Below are 24,332 nucleotides of genomic sequence, written 5' to 3' on the forward strand. Positions count from 1 at the left end.
ATGAGTACCAACTAGCCACGAAACGACACGACCAGCTATCCCTAGTAGCCACACACGCAGATGACAAGCAACATGAATTCGACTGGGACAACACTACTATTATAGGACAAGCCAAACAGGGAATAGCCAGGGAATTCCAAGAGGCATGGCACTCATCCACAGATTCAATCAATAAGCACATCGATCTGGACCCAATATATCGACCACTGCAACGGACAGCTGGAACTGACAACCGGAAGCGGCAGATTCAAACCACTACAAATGCCGGAGGAAAGATCACAGAAGCGCTTCACAGGAGGCTCCCAAGCACTGAGGATGTCACCTAGACAGGGGACGAAACGTCTGCAACACAAATTACCAGCTCGGCGAACAGAACCACAACAACGAGCACCCGAGCTACAAATCTTCTCACAAATTATAAAGTATAAATGTACAAAGGAATCTGTGTGTCCTTGAATATCATCACTGAATCAAACTGATTTTTAACACTCAAAAAGCTTAAAACTTGTTCACTTCTTGGAATAGCCTTCTCAACACTTTTATGCTGTGAATGGTGTTAATTCAGCATGTTTAGATTTGAGTTCTTTTTTTTTCCCAGTTATTTCCTTCCTGCTTTGGATTCTGCAGTTTTCACTTGGTCAAAATTCTTATTTTATTCTCTAACATTGTGCATGATTAAGCATTCTTAAGATATAATCTGAATGCTATGTGACATATGATGGCTTGGATTTGAAAAAACTATTGACTGGCTATTTCACTCCAGAAGCAGCACCAGCTTCCACAAGGAACAAATAAAAGTCGATAAGGCGTGAGTACAGATAGTCCATTTAGCCCATCAGGCCTACTCTAGCATTGAACGAGATAGGAACAGCAGCCGGCCATTCTGCTCCTCAAACCTGTTCCACCATTCAGTAGTTGATCTGTGGCTTAACTACATATACCTGCGTTTCACCCATATCCCTCAATATCTTTGCTTGACAAAAATTTATCGATCTCAGGTTTTAAGTTAGCAAGTGATCCAGCATTCACTGCCTTGGTGGAAGAGAGAGTTCCAAATATCTACCACCATCTACTTGCCCTCTGGCTGAGAAAATCCCCCTCATCTCAGCTCTAAAGGGGCACCCCATCAATCTGTGACTGTCTTTGTCTCTCCTGCTAGTGGGCACATCATCTTCATATCCACTCTGTACAGGCCTCTCAGTATTGTGTAAGTTTCAATGCGATCTCCCCTCATCCTTCTAAACTCCTTTGAGTATAGACCTAGAGTTGTTTTTATTCATTTGTAGGATATGGGCATCTCTGGCAGGACATCATTTATTGCCCATCCCTAGTTGTTCTTGAAAAGGTGGTAGTGAGTTGCCTTCTTAAACCACTGCAATCCACCTGCTGTAGGATGACCCACAATTCCTTTATGGAGGGAATTCCAGGATTTTGACTCTGCAATTGTGCAGGAGTAGCAGTATGTTTCCAAGTTAGGATGATGAGTGGCTTGATGGGGAACTTGCAAATAGTAGTGTTCCCAAGTACTTGCTGCCCTTGTCCTTCTAGACGCAAGTGGTTATGGGTTTGGAAGTTGCTATCTAAGGACGTTTGGTGAATGTCTGCTGTGTATTTTGTAGATAGTACATAGTGCTGTCCAGCATGTCAGTGGTGGAAGGAATGGATGTTTGTGGATGTGCAGCCAATCAAGTAGGCTATTTTGTCCAGGATGATGTCAAGCTTCTTGAGTGCTGTTGGAGCTGCACCCATCGAGCCAAGTCGGGAGTATTCCATTACACTCCTGACTTGTCTTGTAGATAGTGGACAAAGCATTTGGCAGTCAGGAAGTGAGTTACTCACTACACTATTACTAGCCTCTAATCTGCTGTTGTTGCTTCTGTGTTTATGTGGCAAGATTGTTGAGTTTCTGGTCAATGGTAACATCCAGGAGGTTGATAGTGGGGGATTTGGTGATGGTAACATCACTGCGTGTCAAATTATGGTGGCTAGATTGTCTCTTATTGGAGATGGTCATTGCCAGGCAATTGTATGATATGAACATTACTTGCCACTTGTCAGCCTGAGCCTCGATACTGTCCAGATCTTCACGTATTTGAGTATGGATTACTTCACTACCTGAGCTATTGCGACTGGCACTGAACATTGTGCAGTCATCGGTGAACATTCCCACCTGACTGTGTGTGATGGAGAGAACGTCATTGATGAAGCAGCTGAGGATGGTTGGGCCGAGGATACCACCCTGAGAAATTCTTGCAGTGATGCCCTAGAGCTGAGATGACTGACCTCTTACAGCCACAACCATTTTCTTGTCTGCTATGTATGACTCCAACCAGTAGAGAGTTTGCCCACTGATGCCCATTGTTTCCAGCTTTTCTAGAGCTCCTTGATGCTGTACTTGGTTAAATGTGGCCTGATATCAAGGGCTGTCACTCTGTCTCTCATTCTTACTCAGAATTCAGCCCTTTGTTCCATGTTTGAACCACAGCTGTAATGACGTTAGAAGCTGCGTGGCTCTGGTAGAACCCAAAATGGGCATTGAGTAGGTTATTGCTGAGCTGCTTGATTGCACTCCAAGATGATCAAGAATAGACTGTTTGGGTAATAGATAGCTAGGTTGGATTTGTCCTGGCTTGTGTCCAGGGCATAATGGACAAGATTCAACATTGTCAGGTAAACGCCAGTGTTGTAACTACTGGAAGAATTTGGCTAGAGGAACAGCAAGTCCTGGAGCTCAAGTCTTCAGTACTGTTGTTGGAATGTTGTCAGGCCCATAGTCTTTGCAGTACTCAGTGCCTCCAACCATTTCTTGATGTTGTGACAATGCTGCTCCTTTAACAAGGTTATATTGTCTTTTTTTTTCCCAGAGGGGTTATAACTGCATAGGTTCAGATGTATCTGGTTTGGATGGATTTTGGGATCAATTTGATTTTGGCTAACAAATACCGACTCGGGTAAAATGTTTTTAAGTTTAAAAAAAAACACTTGTATACTAAAAGGCCAATTCTCTCAGCCCAGATTTTCTCTGGTTTGGTTTGGTTTTTGAGCATTCTGGCTGTTCAGAGCTGCTGGTCAGTTGTTAGCTGGGAATCTAAAAGAAACAGCTACATGGAAGAAGGTGTTTCATGCTGAATCTCTCTGCCATCTCTCTCTCCTGGAAGACCCTGTGTTTTTCCAAGGAGTGTTAATTCCAAGGGAACTTAGAACAGCATCGTGAAGTTGGGATAATCTGTAGTGTTTTTGGTTAGTTTGTTATTCTGTATTCTGTTCTCTTTTGTATTTGGTACTCTGTAAATAAATTCTGTTTTGTTTAAAACTGGGGTTTTGACCTGCTACATCACTCCTGGAATATCCATTTTACATCTGTTCAAAACAACGAGGTCTGGGCTACCTTCTTGAAATGTTTTGAGAGTGTCTTGCCTCGTCCATAACAGTATCACATGGAGTGAATCGAAATGGCTAATGACTGGCACCTGTAATATTTGGGACGACTGGACAAGGCTGGGATGGATCATCCACTCAGCACTTCTGGCTAAAGATTGCTGTGAGTGCTTCAGCCTTATCTTTTGCACTATTGTGTGAGGCTCTTCCATCATTGACAATGGGGAGCTGCCTCTTCCAGTGAATTGTTTAATTGTCCATCACCATTCACAACTGAATATAGCAGGACTGTAGAACATGTTGTGGGCTCACTTGGCTCTATCTATTTCTTGCTGCTTATGCTGTTTGCATGCAATTTGGCCTGTTTGGTCACTTCACCAGGTTGACACCTCATTTCTCTGTCTGCTTGGTGCTGTTCCTGGTACGCCCTCCTCCACTCTCCATTGAGTCAGGATTAATCCCCTGACGTTTTGGGAATGATTCACCAGGGATATGACATACTGTGAGGTTGCAGGTCGTGCTGGAGTACAATTCTGCTACTGTTGATGGCTCTCAGTACTTCGTGGGTACACAGTCTTGAGTTGCTAGATCTGTTGGAATTCTGTGCAATTTAGCATGTTGCTAGTGCCACACAACGTAATGAAGGAAAATGTGAAGGCAGAGCTTCGTCTCCAGAAGGACTGTGCAGTGGTCACTCTTACCAATACTGTTTCGGACAGATGCATGTGCAGCCAACAGATTGATTAAGGATGAGCATGTTTTCCCCTCTTGTTGGTTCCCTTTTGTCTGCTGCAGTCTAACAGTAGTGTCTTTTAGAACCTGACCAGCTTAATCAGTGGTGTTGCTGCCGAGCCACTCTTGGTGGTAGATGTTGAAACTCCCCACTCAAAATACATTTTGCGTCTTAACCCTAACCCTCAGCATGTCCTCCAAGTATTGTTTAACATGGCAGAGTACTGATTAAACAGCCAAGGGAGAACAGTATGTGGTAATCAACTTGAGGTTTCCTTGCCTGTGTTTAATCTAAAGTCATGAGACTTAATGGGGTCCTGACTCCATGTTGAGGAATCTCAGGCCACCTCCATTTTGACTGTATACCACAGTGCCACCACTTCTGCTGGGCCTGTCCTGCACATGAGACAGGACTAATCCAGAGATAGTGGGACACTGTCTGTAAGGTATGATTCCATGAGTATGACTGTTAGGTTATTGCTTGACTAGTCTGTGAGAAAGCTCTCCAAATTTTGGCATAAGCCCCCAGATGTTAGTAAGGTGATGGATGGTGAATTGGTAAAAATGGTTTAAAAAAAGGACAGGACTTGGACAATTAAAAGTAGGTCCTTGGTATGTGGTGTAGAATAGAGAGACCTAGGGGTTCAGTTGCTTAATTCTTTGAAGTTTGCTTCACATATGAATAGCTATTTAGTATGCTTGTCTTCATTGGTCAGACTTTTTTCAGTGCAGGAATTGGGTCATTATGTTGCGATTGTACAAAGTGTTGGTGAGGTCTGTTATGGAATACTGTGTCCATTTCTGGTCTCCTTATTATAAGAAGGATATCATTAAGCTGTAGAGGCTTCTGAAGAAATTTACCAGGATGTTCCTGGGAATGTAAGATTTGAGTTATAAGGAGAGGCTGGATTGACTGTGTCTTTTTTCACTGGAGGGAAAAAGATTGAGGGGTGACCTTTTGAGATTTACAAAATCATGAGGGGTATAGTTAATGTGAATGGCAGGTATCTTTTCCCGAGGGTTGGGGAATTCAAGACTCGGGGGCATATTAAGTTGAGAGGAGAAAGATTAAAAAAAAAAGACATTAGGGACAGTATGATGTGTATGTATGTTTGGAATGAACATCCAATCTATGCTTGGCATAGATTGATTAATTGGTTTGAGTGGTCTGTTTCTGTGTTGTATGACTCTGAGGACTTTGAAGGGCTGTTTTTACCACTGTTCTTTCTGGTGCATAAGGTGATGCCAGGTGGTCCATCCAGTTTTGACTCCTAGTTGAGACTTTGTAGTGATCGATGTACTAACTGGCTTGATTGGCCATTTCAGACGGCAGTTGAGAGTCATCACATTCCTGTAGGTGTGGAGTCACATGTAGGCCAGGCCAGGTGAGGATGGTAGATTTCCTTCCCTGAAGGATATTAGTGGTCCTTAACCACTCCTCATGTGACAAGCCCATCATTCCCAGGATCATTGTTGAAAACCTCCTTTGGATCTCTGCCAACACCAGATCATCCTGCTGTAGAACCTAGAACAATACAGGTCAGGAATGGGCCCTTCAGCTCATGATGTTATGCCAAACCTGATATCAAAGTAAACTAATCCTTTCTGTGAGCCATTGGTCTATATCTCTCCATTCCTTGCTTATCTAAAAGCCCTTGAACACCCCATCGTATCTGCCTCCACTATCACCCTTTGGCATTGTATTCTGGACTCCTACCACACTCTGTCTAAAAAAAAACTTGTCCCTCACATCTCCTTTGAACTTTCCTCCTCGCACCTTAAACGCATGCCCCCTTGTATTAGACACTTCAACTCTGGGAAAAAGATTCTGACTGCCAACCCTAACTACGCATCTCATAATTTTATAGACTTCATCCTTGGTGATGACCAATACACTCACCTCTGCTCCTTGACTCTTGAAGTTCTGGTTAGCTACTGGTGTCTTCCACAATGAAGACTGATGCAAAGTACCTATTCCGTTCCTCTGCCATTTCTTTGTTCTTCATTAATACTTACCCAGCTTCATTTTGGTGCAATGCAATTTCGACTCTTGCCTCTCTCTTACCTTTCAGATTGCTAAAGGAACTCTTGAAATTCTTTTTATATTACTAGTTAGAGTACCCTTATATTTCATCCTTTTCCTCCCTTATTCCTTTTTGTAGTTATCCTCTACTGGTTTTTAAGGTTTTGCTTTCCTCTAAGTTCTCACTAATCTTCCCCACCTTACATGCTTTTTCTTTTGCTTTTCGTCATTTTGTAATCAATCTACTCTGGGATGTTACTGTACACCTCTTAAATACAGGGTGAATTCTATCATATTGTGGACACTGGTCCCTAGCAGTTGCTTCACTTTCAACTCCCCAATCATCTCTGCCACATCAGTTGATCCAGAATTGCCTGTAACCAAGGTGAGGTCTACCGCAAGATGCTCCAAAAAAAAACCTTGTGGGCATTCCATGAATTCCTTTTCTTGGGATCCACTGCCAACTTGAATTTCCCAGTCCACCTACGTATTAAAATCCCCAATGAGTTGTGTAATGGTTATTTTCTTGCACCACTTTTCTATCTCTTGATTTATTTTCTTCCCTGCATCCTGACTACTGGTTGGAGGCTTGTATATGACTCTCCTCATGGTTCTGTGTTTCCTTGACTCTACATGCAAGATTCTGTGTCTCCGATTCAGTATCACTTCTGTGCACTTACCTGTCCTTTCAATAAGATGAGCATCCTTGAATGTTTAGTTCCCAGCCTTGATCCCCTTGCCGCCATGTCTTTGTGATTTTTGACAATATCACATCCACCAATTTTAATATGCGCTACAAACTAATTTGCCTGGTTTTGTATAATGTGCGCATTTTAAGTACAACACCTTTCAGTCCTGTGTTGATTTACCCTTGTCAGCTGTTGACATTATCCTCTTTTTATTGTTAAAACTGAAGCAAAGGAATTATTCAACATATCTGCCATTTCCCATCATCGTTGACAGTATCCTCACTTTCAACTTCGATGGGCCAACATTACTCCTGACCACCCACTTTCCCTTTTCCTTTCATAACCATAAAACTACTACTTATTGATTTTCATGTCCCTGGCAAGTTTCCATTCCTGATTCCTTTAAGTAGTTCTTGTTTTGTGGCTCTGTACTGGTCTTTGTATAATTCCCATTAAACAGGATTTTTTAAATTTGCTATTTTGTGCATTTTTGTCAGGCCTTTCTTTTAACTTTATGCTGTCCCTTTTCTCTAGTTGTCCATGGCTGTTGATGGTGGCTGATCAACTTTGCTTTGCTGCCATTACCCCCATAATCCTCAATTCCTTTACTGATTTAAAATCTGTCTATCTCACCCCACAATATACTTTAACAACCCAGCCTCTACACAGAATTCCTTTGAGACAAGTTCCTCCTCATTTCTGCATTGTGTTGGCAACCTCTTATGCTGAGATTATATCCTTTTGGTCCCAGTCTCTTTCAACATCTATCCTGTCAAGTTCTCTAGAAATCTTTTTATACCTTTAAATAAGGTTGCCTATCATTCTTAACTCAACCTCTCCTCAAAAGACAGTCCCTTCATATCTGGGGTCAACCTATTGAACCTTCTGTGGACAGCCTCCAGTACTTGAATATCTTTTCTTGGATAAGGGGACCAAAATTGTTTGGACTCCAAGTGCTGTCTGACTCGTGCATCATGTAGTTTTAGCAGATCTCACGATTATTAATATACTCTGTTCCCTTTTGAACTTAAAGCTAGCATGCATTTGCCTTCATAATACCTGCTGAGCTTCTATGTTAGCTTTTTATGATGTAGGGACTCTGAAATCCTTGTACTATAGCTTTATGCTATTTTTTTCCCCATTCAAGTAATACGCAGGTTTTCTATTCTTCCTGCCAAAGTGCATGGCCTCAGATTTTCTCATATTATATACCATCTGCCAAGTTTTTGCCTGCTTGTAGACTGTGTCACACTCTTATTTACTTTCCTGCCCATCCATAAACTTGGCAATAGTACATTCACTTTCCATATCCAAACACCGATGTAGCTTGTAAATAATTGTGGCCCCACCATTGATCCCTGTTGCACTACTAGGAATAGGTTGCCATCCCGATAATGCCCTCCCACCACCACCTCAATTCTGTCCTCCATCAGTTCGCCTATCCTCAGTCTATGCTAATATACTAGCTCCAAGACAAAAGAAAAACTCTGTGCATTTTAGTTTGAAAAAAATTAAAACTAAGAAGATTTAAACCGACTTTCATACCTCTTATTTAGGACCTAGAATTTTCTTTTAAATATATGTTATGGTGATGAGTTGATTCAGCTTCAAGTGTACTGTTGGAGTAAATTTAGTTTCTATAGTCATGGTTAACTGTCAGCCCAGCTTGAGGGGAAACTGCAATCAAATTGGCTTGAAAATAGTAATTATTTCATTGTGAGTCTGCCTGTTAGCTATGCTGAAATGTAAAAACATCAAATTTGTGGAAATTTAATTGAAAAACCTGTGCAACTAATTCTGATTTTCAATGAAGCACATCAGTGAAGCCGAGATGCAAATCACGACACAGCCTTTCTTTCAGGATTGAACGATGCAGGCAACGAGACTAAATATATTTCCTGAAATGATTCTGTTGTGAGTGTGTAGCATAAAGTATAATATGGCTGGAATGTACTGGGGAATCATGTAAATAAAGTGGGTTGACACATACCAGATACTATACCTTGGATCTGTATGGATGCTTTGAAACACGTGAAAAGTACCAATGACCAATCATAGCTCACTTAGTCACCAGACTACACCCATGGGTCAATCACACCTCTCAAAATAATATGCAGTTTAGTAATTGAATTTTGACTGTGCAACCTGAAAGCAACTCTAAATTCACACACTGATTTATACTTATGTGTGCTGCTACTCAATATGCCCAACACCATTAATGGTGAGAATCATGCTCATACCTTTTGAATTGAAGGTCCTTGTGACTTTTGTATGGAGATGTAGATAATTTTTTGAGATACTTTGTGGATTGGGATTGCTGATTACCTTATTTTTAAATACTTACAGGTATCAGTCTTAAATTTACCATTTCTTTATTTGACCCTTGTGCCCAAGACTTCTCTAATCTCCAAGGTAAAAACAATGACTGCAGATGCTGGAAACCAGATTCTGGATCAGTGGTGCTGGAAGAGCACAGCAATTCAGGCAGCATCCGACGAGCAGCAAAATCGACGTTTCAGGCAAAAGTCTAGTGTCACTACTGATGTCTAACAGCATAGGGAAATTCATTTTCATCTTAATTGACCGAACAATACTCTATAAAGTTGTGAGAAGATTTGTAACTTAGGTTGAGATTCTGGATGTAGGTTTGCTTGCTGAGCTGGAAGGTTCATTTTCAGATGTTTTGTCACCATACTGGGTAGCGTCTTCAGTGAACCTCCGGACGAAGCACTGCTGGTGTTTCCTGCTTTCTATTTTATATGTTTGGGTCTCCTTGGGTTGGTGATGCCATTTCCTGTGGTGGTATCATTTCCTATGGTGATGTCATTTCCTGTTTTTTTTCTCAGGGGGTAGTAAATAGGATCCAAGTCAATGCGTTTGTAGATAGGGTTCCGGTTGGAATGCCTTGCTTCTCGGAATTCTCGTGCATGTCTCTGTTTGGCTTGTCCTAGGATGGATGTGTTATCCAAACAAGCAGAAAACTAGCCACCAGGATACATGAACATCAACTGGCTGCAAAGCGACATGACCCTTTCTCACCAGTATACTTACATACATTGTAGGACAAGCCAAACAGAGACACGCACGAGGATTCCTAGAAGCATAGCATTCCAACTGGAACTCTGTCAACAAACACACTGACTTGGACCCCATTTACCACCCCTCGAGAAATAAACCGGAAATGACAACACCATAAGAAATTACCACCACAGGAAATGACATCACCAGCCCAAAGGAACCCAAACATAGAAAGCAGGAAACACCAGCAGTGCTTTTATCCCAAGGCTCACTGAAGAGGTTACCTAGTATGGTGGCGAAATATCTGAAACTAAACCTTCCAGCTCAGCGAGCAAACCTACACCCTGAACAATACTCTAACGGAGCATACAGCTTACCCAATTTTCATTCCATCAATTTCCAAGTACCTTCTGACCTGTCCTACCTGTCTCCTTCCTTCCCACCTGTCTGCTCCATCTTTCTCTCCAATCCAGCCACTGAGATTCCGTGTCTTTTACATTTTTGGTTCCCTGATGAAACTATGACTTCCACCAACTCAGGATTCCCTCTACAATAAAAGCAAAACAGTTGGAATTTTGTTTTATATTCGTTCAAAAGACTTCAATGATAGCTGAAATAAGTACACCAAGACCGGTATCCCGTCACCAAGCCACCTTTCATTTACATATGGAGAGCCCTTGACACTGATCCAACTTCCTCAGAGCCAACTCTCAGAGTGAACAGAATGTCTGACACTCCTGTTTTTTTTGTGCACGAATCTTTATTCAATTTCCAGCACCACCAAGAAGAAAAGAAACACCCAAGTGGCCATGACAAGCAGTGCTCTTCACATCAAAGGGTCATGCTGCGTGATCAAACAGTGAAGGGGAGGGCAGGGATTAAATCAAAATAGAATTGGAGGGGGAAATAATGCACTCCACTCCCTGCGGCACCCACCTCACCCTAAACAACTCCAGGGTGTTGGTGGACACAGTGTGCTCCTTCTCCAGAGACATACACTCCTGTTTTTTTTAAAGTCCTAATGATTTAATTGAAAATCCACCAGAGCGGACAAATCCCAAACATCAAACAACTTTATACACTCCTGTTTGGTTTTTTTTTTCTCTTTTTTTTTTCTAATAATTTAACCCCCACACTACCACCTAAGTGCGGTAGTGCTTATTTTATCCCCAGCACCCGTGGTGTGTGTGTGCAGGTGTGAGACACAGTGAAAGACACAAACTGCACAAATCTTTATTCAATTTCCACCACCAGGAAGATAGGAAAACACCCGGGTGGCCAGTGACAAACACTGCCCTTCACATCAAAGGGCAGTGCTGTGTGATCAAAACAGTGAGGGGGAGGGTAGGAACTAAATCAAAATAGAATTGGAGGGGGAAATAATGCACTCCACTCCCTGCGGCACCCACCTCACCCTAAACAACTCCAGGGTGTTGGTGGACACCGTGTGCTCCTTCTCCAGAGACATACAAGTCCTAATGATTTTTTTTCAAGTCCTAATGATTTAATTGAAAATCCACCAGAGTGGACAAATCCCAAACATCAAACAACTTTATACATTCCTGTTATCTGTCAGCCAGAGTTCCTTGATTGGTCCAGATTAACAGCTGCAATCAGGGAACTCATATTCTATGAGGTCTACCCGGCTGACCTTGTTACAATCACTATGTTCCTTCCCTTTTGAAACTGAGGACTTAGGCCTGTTCTTTTTTTGTTGCTCCTCCTGGGGCATTTTAGCATCGGGTCAGGTTCTTTCCACTCTGCCTCTGATACGGGCAGTGTGTAATGCATTAGAGAGCCCACAGCGTCTCGTAAAAAATTCATTCTCCTCTTCAAGTGGCTAAGGTGTTGAAATAGTGACATCCACAGTGTCCATGTCCGATTCAAAAGTATCTTCAACATTTGACAATGAGGGAGAACCCACAGGCTTCCATAGGCCCCTGTTGGAAATGCAGTCAAAAAGTTGGGCATGGTTTGCTTTCGCACCGTTTGCAAGTTTCATATGGTCTACATGCTTGTTCAGGACTGTCGCACCTACCTGAACTTTATGTGTAACTGAACCTGACCTCTCATTGGCCATGCCTCTTACCCATGCAAGGCTATTGCTGTGGTTCCGATACCAAATGTCATGTCCTGGAGTAAATTTGCTTAATGGAGTCTTGTCTGGCATTGCAGTTTCACCACCTCACTCCCCCTGGGTATGGAAGATCAGAGTTAACCTGGTGTGGAGTCTTCTCCCAATTAGCAACTCTGCTGACCATCTTGCCCTATAATCAAATGGGAATTGTGACAGTGGATCTAGTGAAGCTGTGGACTAATTCTGGAAGCCTGTCTTCAAAGTTTGGACTGCAAGAAATGCTTACCTTAACTCAAAAAGACAACTGTTGCAAGCAAATTTCTTGAGCACGTTTCTCTCTCGTCACTAATGAAATAACTCCGCAGAGACTGCTATCCTTTCACTAAGTCATCCTTTATTTACATGTGGAGATCCTTGACACTATTCCAGCTTTTTCAGAGCCAGCTCTCGGAGTGAATAGGTATAAACAGGAGTGTCAGAGATTCTGTCAGCCATGGCTTCCTGATTTTGGACCAAATTAAGAACCCCAATCAAAAACCCAGATTCTGAGGTCCACCTGGCTGACCTCATTACAATAGCACTTGAACACCACAGAAGTGTGTGTATATATCTTGTAAATCCATATATTCTTAGTTTGTTCTCAGTTTTGGAAATTAAAACGCTTACAGGTCATGTAGAATTGGGTGACACAGTTGTCATACTCTTAGCGGTTCCCAGTCAAGTAAGAAACCAAGGTCAACATACCTTATGTTTCAGTGGACTTTGTTAATCCCAAACTGTATACTGTACACTGGTTTCATAAACCTTGTCACCAAGGCAACAACCCTTCTGAAGAGGAAAGATGCATGCTCATTTAAGGTTTTACAGGCCGACTTGTATATTCATGGAGCTTTGGAGAACTTTCGGATGTTATGATGCACTTGACTGGAAATTGTCTTGAACTTTATACCCAAACAAGGGAATTAACTAAATTGATGTATGATGTGCTAAGACCTTTGTGTAAATTCCATTAATTCTCACCACTTTACCTGGAATTTATTCTTGACCTGCATTACTGTAATTGTGGGAAACAACTAGTTGCAAAGGAAAGATTATCAAAACATAGTTTTTTTTGATCAACCCACCGACTCCCATAGCTACCTGGACCACACCTCCTCCTGCAAAAATGCTATCCCTTATTCCTTATTCCTCTGTCTCCGCCACATCTGCTCCCAGGAGGACCAGTTCCACCACAGAACACACCAGATGGCCTCCTTTTAAAGACTGTAATTTCCCCTCCCACGTGGTTGATGGATGATCTCCAGCGCATCTCATTCACTTCCCGCACCTCTGCCCTCGAACCTCACCCCCCCAATTGCAAAAAGGACAGAAGCCCCCATCCTTGCCTTCCAACCCACCAACCTCCCTATACATCGCATCATCCTCCGCCATTTCTGCCATATACAAATGGACCCCACCATTAGAGATATATTTCCCTCCCCCCACCACTATCCACTTTCCATAAAGACTGTTCACTCCTTGACTACCCCATAAGGTCCACGACCCCAACAGCACACCCTCCCCTGCTACCACAGGAATTGCAAAACCTGTGTCCAAACCTCCCCCCGCCGCTCACTTCCATCCAAGGACCCAAGGGAGTCTTCCCCATCCATCAAAGTTTCACCTGCACTTTCACACGTCATTTACTGTATCGGTCACTCCCGATGCGGTCTCCTCCATATTGAGGAGACAGGACGCCTACTCGCAGAGCGCTTCAGGGAACATCTCCGGGACACCCACACCAAACACTTCAACTCCTCCTCCCACTCCGCCAAAGACATGCAGGTCCTGGGCCGCCTCCATCCTTACCTCCTCTTACCACCCGACGCCTGAAGGAAGAACGCCGCCTCTTCCACCTCGGGACCCTCCAACCCCACGGCATCAATGTGGTTTCCTCATTTCCTCTCCCCCACCTTGTCCCAGTTCCAACCTTCCAGCTCAGCACCACCCTCATGACCTGTCCATTTTCCTTCCCACCTATCCATTCCACCCTCCCCTCTGACCTATCACCATTACTCCAACCTCCATCCACCGTTTGCACTCTCAACTTACCCCCCCCCCAGCCCCAACCCCTTCTATTTATCTCTCCACCCCCGAGGCTCCCAGTCTCATTCATGATGAAGGGCTTATACCTGAAAAGTCGATCTTCCTGCTCCTCGCATGCTGCCTGACCTGCAGTGCTTATTCAGCACCACACTTTTGACTCTAATCTCCAGCATCTGCAGTCCTCACTTTCGCTTCTGTTGTTTCTGCCACTCTTTTCTGGTGCTTAGGTCAATGCCAGATTGTCCATCTGGTTTAATTTCTTTGTTGAACTGATAAAACTAAATAGCTGGCTAGACCATTTCAGAGGCCTGTTGAGAGTCATCCACATTGTTGAAAGTATGGAGTCATATATAGACCAGAACAGGATAGTGAATTTCTTTCCTTGAAGAATGTTCCTGAGTCAGAGTTTTTTTTTATGGATTATTTGTCGATCAGTTATCAGTTGCAGGGTTCAAACCCAGGTCCCCAGAATATTAGCTGAGTTTCTGGATTAATTGTGTCCCGATAATGCCAGCAGGCCCTTTTATTTTTCTCTCTGATTTGTTCCCCTTTACTCATTTGATTTTCCTCACTTTAAAGCTGGAGCAGATAACGCGGTTGCCATAGATTTCAGGAGATTGTCCCAAGCCTTTACAAATAGCCACTTATTTGCCCTTTCATAACTTGTTGACATCAGATTGTATTTTCTTTATATTTTTGCTAGTTGTCCCAGAGTAGTGCTTGTCAAATCTTTTGAGCTGTTACAAAAATGCTGCAGTGGTATGTCAGGATGTCATAATTTGTGAAATTGTGCTGCACTCTTTCAAGAATGAAATCAAAATGCTTTGTGGATATAACTTTACTAAATATACAGTCTTCACTGGCCAAATGAATTAAATATAACATTAAAGGTTTTGGCAGAATACGTTCTCTGCTCTGCCCTAAAAATTTCAAGACTTGAATATTGTGATCAGTGCAATGTATTTAGAGATTTCTGAATGTTCTATCAAAATGTTTTTATTACCACATTAGAAAGAATACTGTCATTTGTGAGAACAATTTGCCTGTGGAGATTTTCTTTGCCATTTCAGGCTGAAAAAAAAATTGAATGAGCTAACTCAAGCCCATGTTCTAATGTCTCCTCAAACTGTATTGCCTCCCAGCAACTAGTATAGATTAGCAAATCTGTAGATGGTAATGTCAGTGAGAACATTTGTATTCCAAGAGGACTTAATAACATGAATTTGAAGGAGGCACTAAAAAAATTAAAACAGAAAAATGCGGATGTTGGAAATCAGAAACAAAAACAGAAATTATAGGGAAAACTGAGCAGGTCTGGTGACATCTATGGAGAGAAAGCAGAGTTAATGTTTTGGTTCTAGTGACTTTTCTTCAGTCTTCGGTGACCTGAAACATTAATTCTGCTTTTCTTCAATAGATGCTGCCAGACCTGCTGAGTTTTTCCAGCAATTTCTGGGTTTTTTTTGTTAGTAAAGAAAATGTTTTTCTATGTAAGACTTCTGGGAATATTCCTGAAAGTTTGGAAAATAACTGTGGTGTGGTGTTGACCTGATGGATCAGGAGGGTAGTGTAGTATGGTTGAAAAGCTCTGCTCCTGTCACATTCTATTTTTTTAGATGAATTCTCAATCTTAATTTGAAATGGCAGTGCTAATTAGAACTGATTTGCTTTCATAATCTAATTCCAGCAGTGCAGATGCTGTTTACTAAATCACCTCCCACAAACTGTTTTGCTAGAAGTTGGGTACAGTATATGTGTTATGTAAAGTGTTACTATGGTTGACAAATTCTGTAAACATGTCATAAATTAAAGTACTATGTATTTTGTTTATTTTTTTCAGGTACAAGTTTCCTTTGATCTCAACAATATGCAAATGAAGTATTTTGATGAAGATAATGAAGAAGTGAGTGCTTGTAGTGCTCAAATATTTTGGAATGCTTTTTTGTTTTAATACTCATACCCTGGCTTTTAATTCTCTAAGTAGGAATGTCTTTTACTTGTGTAACCTTTTAACTAATACAGGTATTTTATGCAAAGTGGTGCTGAGAACTCCTTAGTACCTGTAGTCCACCAGCAATGGCTTAAACCTGTGCTTGAATATCGTTTTAATGACCAACTCATAATCATGTTCCTCGAGAATAAGTATGAACAAACACATTCTCTTGGCTCAGTTTGCTGCAAATGCACACTGGAATTGTAATGATTGGAATGAGGTCAGGCAGGTAGATCTCATGGAGTCAGAGGTCCCTGATTGGGGCTGTTAACCTGTTCCAATCAGGGAGTCCTGGCTTACAGACATTAAACAGGAGTGGTAGGACTCCTGCTCACTCTCTGTGCCAGTACTGAGCTCGCTGCGTTAGTAACATGTGTAAATAAGTGGTGACTTGGTGACGAGATACTGGCTTTCTGGAATTATTTCACTAATAGTAGACTGGAGTCATGCTGAATCCCTAACAGATTCAGAAATCCGATAATTGAGCTTGTTCTGCACGGGGCAGTTGATGAATGACTAGCTGGTCTGGCATTTTAATGGGATGTGTCAGAATAAATCTGTCATGAGGACCAGATAAAAGCTGACACATTGGCTAGTTTTATAAACAGTGAAAGCTTGCCAGTGATCTCTGCTGGTATGTAACCTGGAGGGTTTTAACTGGTTAACCTCCAGCTGTTGTCCTGTGCATGCCTGAGGTCCATAAACCTTGGATTTTGTCAATCTGCTTCTAAATTCTATAAGTTTAAGTAGAGTTTTCAGATGCAAGTCTGTGTCTTGTACACAGACAGTATGTGATCTTTCTCAGAATTTGGAGACTCGTGCTGAGTCTTCGCAGGAGTCATTTGCCTTGCTGATGAAAATTCCATGTTCACACCATATTGAATATGTGTTATTGCTTTGATATGCTCTTTTGCTCCAAAGCAACCCTGTGCTGAAGGAAAAGAACCCTAAAGATAGGTCATTACTTTGACCATTGGTTTTGAAAGCTATGCAAGTCCTTGTTTTTGTATGTTTAGAGTATTTTGTAGTAAATGTCTTATTTCATTACTGTATTTTTTTGTTTTTTAGGTATCTGTTAATAGTGCAGGTAAGCATGCAATAGAATTAAATTTCAAGATATAGAAAACTGGCAGATGTTTTACACGTCAGAATCACTTTTTAAAAAAATATTCAACAATGTACCTTGGTTGGGCTTTTCAAACATTTGGCTTGCTTATAATAAGTTGGTTGCAGAAAACAAAGTTTTACTGTGCCTCCAGGACTTTTAATTTTCAGAATAAGCTTAAAATATTAAAGTTCATATGAAAAAAGGTTTTATTTTCTTCGCTCTTCAGGCCTGCCATTTTCACAAATAACACAAACAATTCTAGGTCTCTACTAACAACGTTTTGGAACTAGCTTATTGATGTACAAGAGTACTATACTTACACAAAGAGCAACAGGACTCACTGTATGCTTAATATCACCTGTAGCCTCCAAATGACCTGGTTAAATTGATGTGCTTTGCACCTTATTATGATTCATACCTTTTTTAATTTAATAAATGGGTTAAAACAAACCTGTATTTGTAGCATATTATGAAGAATCCATCTTCTTTTAAACGTATTTAATTGTTTAACTCTAATTGTTTACTGTATTGTTTTTGTGAAATGTTGCTATTAAGATTCTCTTATTCACAATTCTGGATTTAAAGTGAAATATTGGATTTAATTGCTGATTAATTTGCCTGGAGGTTTTCAAACTGCAGGCTTAGCATTAGTACCTGAGCACTGATTATATATTTTTGTGGCCTCTAAATACCTATTTTTACTGAAACTGTGGATGAAAGGTGGACACCAAGTAGAAGTTTTTGGGTTGGGTTGGCTTGGGGACAGTGTAAGAGATCACATAGATTATCTTGCAAATGTACAGAAGAGGAGGGATGCCCTCTACCTGCAGGGGTGAAGGAGTCCGTCTCACCATTCTATCCCTTTCACCTCCTAACACCTATTGCTGTTTTGTCTGATGTCTTATTCCTTCTTCAGACCAGAGGGTTCCTGAGAAAGGAAGGTGGTCATGTTGTGATTAGTAATCTAAAATCCCAGACTTGCTTTCTGGGGTCATGGGTTTGAATCCTAACATGCTAATTCGTGGAAATTTAAATACAATGAACGTCTGGAAGAAAACGTGAGCCTCATGGTAACCACTGTCAAATGTCATAAAAAACCCATCTGGTTCACTAATGTGAAGGAAAACTGTTGTCCTTGTCTGGTCTGGCCCCCATGTGACTCCAGACCTGCAGCAATTTGGTTGATCTTAACTGCCTCTATCTCTGGGTAATTAGGGATGGGCAATAAATACAGGCCTAACCAGCATGCTGACATCTCACCAATTACAACACTTTTTGAAAATAACAAGTATTTCCTTATCTCCAGTTTATGCCTACAAGGTCAGTAACATAACATTCACTTTTTAAAGTGAGGTCCTCAGAGAATTTCCAATTTAACTGTTGATAAAGTGTTGGTGAAGTCTTGACAAAGCATTCCATTGTGTTTTAAAAATACTCTTCAAAGCTCCCACATAATAAGAAGCAAATAGAAACAATGTATGCCTTTAAGTTGTGCTGAAAATCCTTAGCAGTGATGCATTTAGTCCGAGTCAGCTTGTTACTAAGGACAGGGTATTGCATTGAATCCTCTCCACAAGCCATGTGGTCTCCATGGAAAAATCTAATAAATTTAAGTGGTAAGTAACCGCTTAATCTTTTTGGCAGTACTTTCTGCACATATCAACTCCTTTTACCAAGTGGGTTCTTCTTGTAAGCCCAAACCAATCCAGTACTTCACCTTAACGCCCTATCTTGACCATGAGATATAGCAGCAGAACTAGGCTATTCATGCCATAGTGGATGCAGTTCTGAACTCCATTCTCCTGCCTTATACCTCTAACCCTTGATCCTCTTCTAATAAAAAACATACCTATCTCTGCGTTAAAGACACTCGATGACCTGGCCTGCTCAGCCCTCAACAACACATTATGTTCCCTGTAACTTTATTTTGGATATGTAGCTTAGTCATCTGGGGGAGTGCAAGGTTCATTGGCTAACTGGCTACAGTATGGTGCAAATGGCATCTGCAACGCACCTGGAATCCTTGTACTGACAGTGATCATGTATGGAGGCTTATCTCCTTGCCTTAACCCACAGTTTATGTGGAATTCAAGTTTGTGTCCTTTAAATAGTTGTCTCCCTCTCTCATGCCCCTGTGGTCTATGACTGATTACCAGTATCATCCTAGCCCCAAACATGTTTAGAAATTTTAGTTGCATATTTGTACTTAGTTCTGTGTTTTTTTTTAAATTAATTGTATTTTTTCTTTATAACAGAGGAGTATGAAGAAGTTTTGAAGGTAATTATACAAAGTTTAACTACTGAATCATTTAATGCTGTGTCACTTGATGTTGCATCAATCCTGTACTTTCTGATTAATAACTATGTGTGAAAATTCAGCAGCATTATTAGAAGGAAAATAATTCAGATTACGATAATAGAGATGACCTTTGTATAATGTATGTACTGGCCTGGCTACTTCATTATAACCAAATATGGATGTAGGTTTGCTCGCTAAGGTGGAAGGTTCGTTTTCAGACATTTCGTCACCATACTAGGTAACATGTTCAGTGAGCCTCCGAATGAAGCACTGGTGGTGTAACCTGCGTTCTATTTGTATGTTTGAGTTTCCTAGGGTGGTGATGTCATTTCCTGTGGTGACATCATTTCCTATAGTGATGTCATTTCCACTTATTTTTCTCAAGATGTGGTAAATGGGCTCCAGGTCAATGTGTTTGTTGATGGAGTTCCAGTTAGAATGCCATGCTTCTAGGAATTCTTGTGCGTATCTCTGTTTGGCTTGTCCTCTGATGGATGTGTTGTCCCAGTCAAAGTGGTGTCCTTCCTTATCTGTATATAAGGATACTAGTGGGAGTGGATCATGTCGTTATGTGGCTAGTTGATGTTCATGTGTCCTGGTTGCTAGTTTTCTGCCTGTTTGTCCAATGTAGTGTTTGTTACAGTTCTTGCACGGTATTTTATAAATGACATTAGTTTTGTTTGGTGTCTGTATAGGGTCTTTCAAGTTCATTCGCTGCTGTTTTAGTGTGTTGGTGGATTTGTGGGCTGCCATGATGCCAAGGGGTCTCAGTAGCCTGGCAATCATTTCCGATTTCTGAGCAGCAAACCCAAACAAGCAAACAAAATGTGTCCAGAAACCCTAGCATCTCTCCCCAACATCAGACATCTTGGAAAAGATGTCTATCAAAATTAGTCCCCATTTTTATTCTTTGTTGGAATGGAAGAGTCAGGACTTCCATTTCCTAGCTGATTTTAATGCTGTTGAATGAATTTTAATTTGAAAGAGATGCATTTTTGTTCAGTTTCCTTTTCTTGCGTAGAGTGTGTTCATATTCCAGGTCTGTCTAGTTAATGTTGATGTTCATGTGCTTGACCTCACAAATTGGTTTTTCTGCAAGCATTTTTTGCTTGCATTTTTCTTTGTTTACACCCAAAAGAACAAGCAACAATGCTTCCATATTAGTTGCCTAATTATTTGCTTAGCTAACCCTTAGGGAAGTAAGAGATAATATTGTAAGATGTGACTTGTCTTCCACAAGTAAACCAATTCAGGCTCACAACTTGGTGAAATTTGCATTAGTATCCTCTCACCAAATATTACGGTCTCATAAGCAACTTGGTCCCTACTCCCTGCTGAATACCAGTTTACTTTGATTTTAAAAAGTGCACTGAAAGAACCTTTTTCAAGATAAAATATTTGAAGTTCAATATACACTTGTGGTAAAATACTTCCAAGATTGCAAGAAATTGTGGATTGCAAGAAAAGAAATTTGTGGAATGTCTCAACATGGCCTTTTAGAGCAACTTGTGGTGGAGCCCACTAGGGAACAGGCATTACTGCACCTAGTGTTGTGCAATGAGGCAGACTTGATCAAGGAGTTTAAGGTGAAGGAACCCTTAGGAGACAGTGATCATAATATGATTGAATTTACTCTACAATTTGAGAGGGAGAATATAGAATCAGAGGTAATAGTATTACAGCTGAATAAAGCCAACTACAGAGGCATGAGGAAGGAGCTGGGTAGAATTGACTGGGACCGGAGCCTAGCAGGAAAGACATTGGAACAGCAATGGCAGGGGTATCTGGGAGTAATTCAGGAGGCACAGCAGAGATTCATGCCAAGGCAAAAGCAGCATGGTACAGGGAGGATGAGGCAACCACAGCTGACTAGGGAAGTCAAAGATAGCATGAAAGCACATAATGTGGCAAAGGGAAGAGGATTGGGAAGCTTACAAAGACCAACAGAGGGCAACAATAAAAAAAGACAGCGAAGATTAAATATGAGGGTAAGCTAGCCAGTAATATAAAGGAAGACTAAGAGTTTCTTTAGATATATAAAGGGCAAAAGAGAGGTAAAAGTGGACATTGGGCTGTTGGGAAATGATGCTGGAGAGATAGTAGTGGAGAACTAGGAATACTTGGAACTATATGGTAAAATAGGGCAAAGTCAGCATAGTTTCATCAGGGGAGATCATGCCTAACTAATCTGCTAGAATTCTTTGAGGAAGTAACGAACAGGTTAGACCAAGGAGACTCAATGGATGTTATCTACCTGAACTTCAAGAAAGCCTTTGCGAAGATGCCACACAAAAGGCTACAGAGTAAGATAAATGCCTATGGTGTCAGAGACAAGGTGCTAGCACGGATAGAACTTGGCTGTCTGGCAGATAGCAGAGAGTGGGGATAAAAGGGTCCTTCTCAGAGTGGCAGCTCGTGACAAGTGGTGTTCCACAAGGCTCAGTGTTGGGACCACAACTTTTCACTTCTTCATTAATGATCAAGATCATGGAACTGTGGGCATTCTGGCTAAGTTTGCAGATGATACAAAGATAGTTAGAGGGAACAGGAGCATTGAGGATGCGGAGAGTCTGCAGAAGGATTTGGGTAGGTTGGGAGAGTGAGCAAAGAAGTGGCAGATGGATTACCAGTGGAAAGTGTGAGGTCATGCACTTTGGTAGGAATAGTAGAGGCATGGACTCCTTTCTGAATGGGGAGAAAATTCAGAAATCTGAAGTGCAAAGAGACTTGAGAGTTCTCGTCCAAGATTCTGTCAAGGTAAATTTTCAGGTTGAGTCAGTAGTTAGGAAGGCAAATGCAATGATGGCATTTATTTTGAGAGGAGTTGAATATAAAAGCAGGGATGTACTTCTGAGGCTCGATAAGGCTCTGGTCAGACAACATTTGGAGTATTGTGTGTCGTTTTGGGCCCCATATCTCAGGAAGTATGTACTTGCCTTGGAGTGTGTTCGAAGGAAATTCATGAGAATGTTCCCAGGAATGAACAGCTTAACGTATGAGGAACATTTCAGGACTCTGGGTCTATACTCGATGGAGTTTAGAAGGATGGGGGGGACCTATTTGAATCATACAGAATACTGAATGGCCTGGACAGAGTAGATGTCGGGAACGCATTACCATTGATAAGAGAGACTAGGACCCAAAGGCCATAGCCTTAGAGTAGGGGAAGATCTTTTAGAATGGAGATAAGGAGAAACTTCTTCAGCCAGAGAGTGGGTAATCTATGGAATTCATTGCCATAGAAGGCTGTGGAGGCCACATCATTGAATATATTTAAGACTGATATGGGTTCTTGAGAATAAAGGGTTACGGGGAGAAAACGGGAGAATGGTTTTGAGCAACTTATTAGCCATGTTTGAATGGCGAAGCAGAGTCGATGGGCTGAGTGGTCTAATTTCTGCTCCTGTGTCTTATGGTCTTAATATTGTGACCTTTATCTTATTTGTGCTTCTTCTAATTAGAGTGCAGTTAAACAAGGAAATCAGATTCAAATGAATGTTTATGAAGTAACGCAACTGAAGGAAAAAGTGGAAAGCCAGTGTGCAAAACGAACCTTTGAAAATAATGAAAAGAAAGAGTCTCAGAATAAGAAGGCTAAGAAAAAAGAAATGAAACATTATTCACAGTTGATGAAATGCATTGGCCAAGGCATGAAGGTCACAGAAGAAGCTAAAGGAAAGGTAAAGTATTTTTTATGAAGTGCTAAAAATTTCAAAGTCGAACGGCTTTGCCGGATATGGGAGAGGGAGGTGGACATTGAGATCTTTTCTGGAATATGAGAGTCTATCTGGAAAAGTGCAAGAACGATCTTGATTTGCAACAGGACCCATGCCTTGCAATTGAAGATTCTCCACAGGGCAAATCTGGCCCCAGACTGCCTTGTTTTCTTCAATGTGTCCTAAATGTAAAGTGTGCATAGGCATGCTTATGCATTGTCTTCGGTCCTGCCACAGAATACTGGAGTGCTGTGGTAGGCAAAGTAGAGAAGGCCTTGGGGATGGAGGTGGAGATGGATCTGGTATCTCTCCTTCTTGGCTTTGTTAATTCACTTTCATTAGATGCACACAAAAAAAAGCTTTTCAGTATCCTCACTTTTTGTGCCAGGAAGAACATTCTATTGGGGTGGCTGTGGGACAACCCCCCCAGGGCTGGCAGGCTGGCATAAGCTAGTCATGGAGCACATTCCCTTGGACTTCCTGACGAGTATGGTGCACCATAAAACTGAGAATTTTAATAAGACGTGACGGCCCTTTTTGGGCTATCTGGGTGCAGATTTGTCTGCCATACTTCGAGCCTTTATATAGTCATGGCAATTCTAAGTAATGTGTTTGGTATTCAGAGGGGAGGAACTACGAACATCTGAATATGTATAAACTTATGCGCTCGATGATTGATGGCTATTGCTTTGTTTTGCTGAGCTGTGTTACAGTTATTATTATTATAGTTAAGACTTTACGATTAACTAAGCTGAAAAAAGTATTATAATTAACTTTTTTTAATATTGGTTTGAATTGTTTGGCTTTGTATGTGTTGTGATATTCAAAAGGAAAAAAAAATTTCCTTTCAATAAAAATATTAAAAAAACAAAAGAAATTTCTAAGTCAAAAACGTAAGTTAAATGTAAATACTGAATATTGCTAGCCTTTGATATTCATAATGCAATTGAATTAGCGTGCTTTAACAAAGGATCCCTTCAGAGCCATGCCTTTTTTTTTATTCCTCTTAATACTTCTATATTACTTTCCTGACTTGGAGGCCTGCTGATTATTGTCATTTTTTTTGCTATTAGGCCTTTTATTTTGAAACCTCCTCTGTCACTTGATTTGCATTTTCAAGAGGCTCATCGTTCCACAATAAGGAATGCGTGACCTGCTTTCAGTTTGTGTGTTATAATTTGGCTAGCCAGACAGCAGTGTGAAAACCACCCGTA

General features: G+C 41.2%; 1 protein-coding gene across 4 annotated transcripts in view; it reads left to right on the forward strand.

Annotated features, from left to right (window-relative positions):
• Nucleotides 1-24,332, forward strand: part of nbr1a (NBR1 autophagy cargo receptor a) — a 74,211-nt gene that overhangs the window by 4,674 nt on the left and 45,205 nt on the right. For all 4 annotated transcript variants that reach the window (XM_043675022.2, XM_087977845.1, XM_043675024.2 and 1 more), the window contains exons 2-5: nt 15,843-15,905; nt 17,064-17,082; nt 19,359-19,381; nt 22,864-23,082. In XM_043675022.2, coding sequence (XP_043530957.2) covers nt 15,843-15,905; nt 17,064-17,082; nt 19,359-19,381; nt 22,864-23,082 — 324 coding nt within the window. The remainder of the gene's footprint in view (nt 1-15,842; nt 15,906-17,063; nt 17,083-19,358; nt 19,382-22,863; nt 23,083-24,332) is intronic.

Source organism: Chiloscyllium plagiosum, unplaced genomic scaffold, assembly GCF_037043375.1.
Source record: "Chiloscyllium plagiosum isolate Xiang-an unplaced genomic scaffold, Cpla_swu_hap1 HiC_scaffold_32, whole genome shotgun sequence".
NCBI lineage: Eukaryota > Metazoa > Chordata > Chondrichthyes > Orectolobiformes > Hemiscylliidae > Chiloscyllium > Chiloscyllium plagiosum.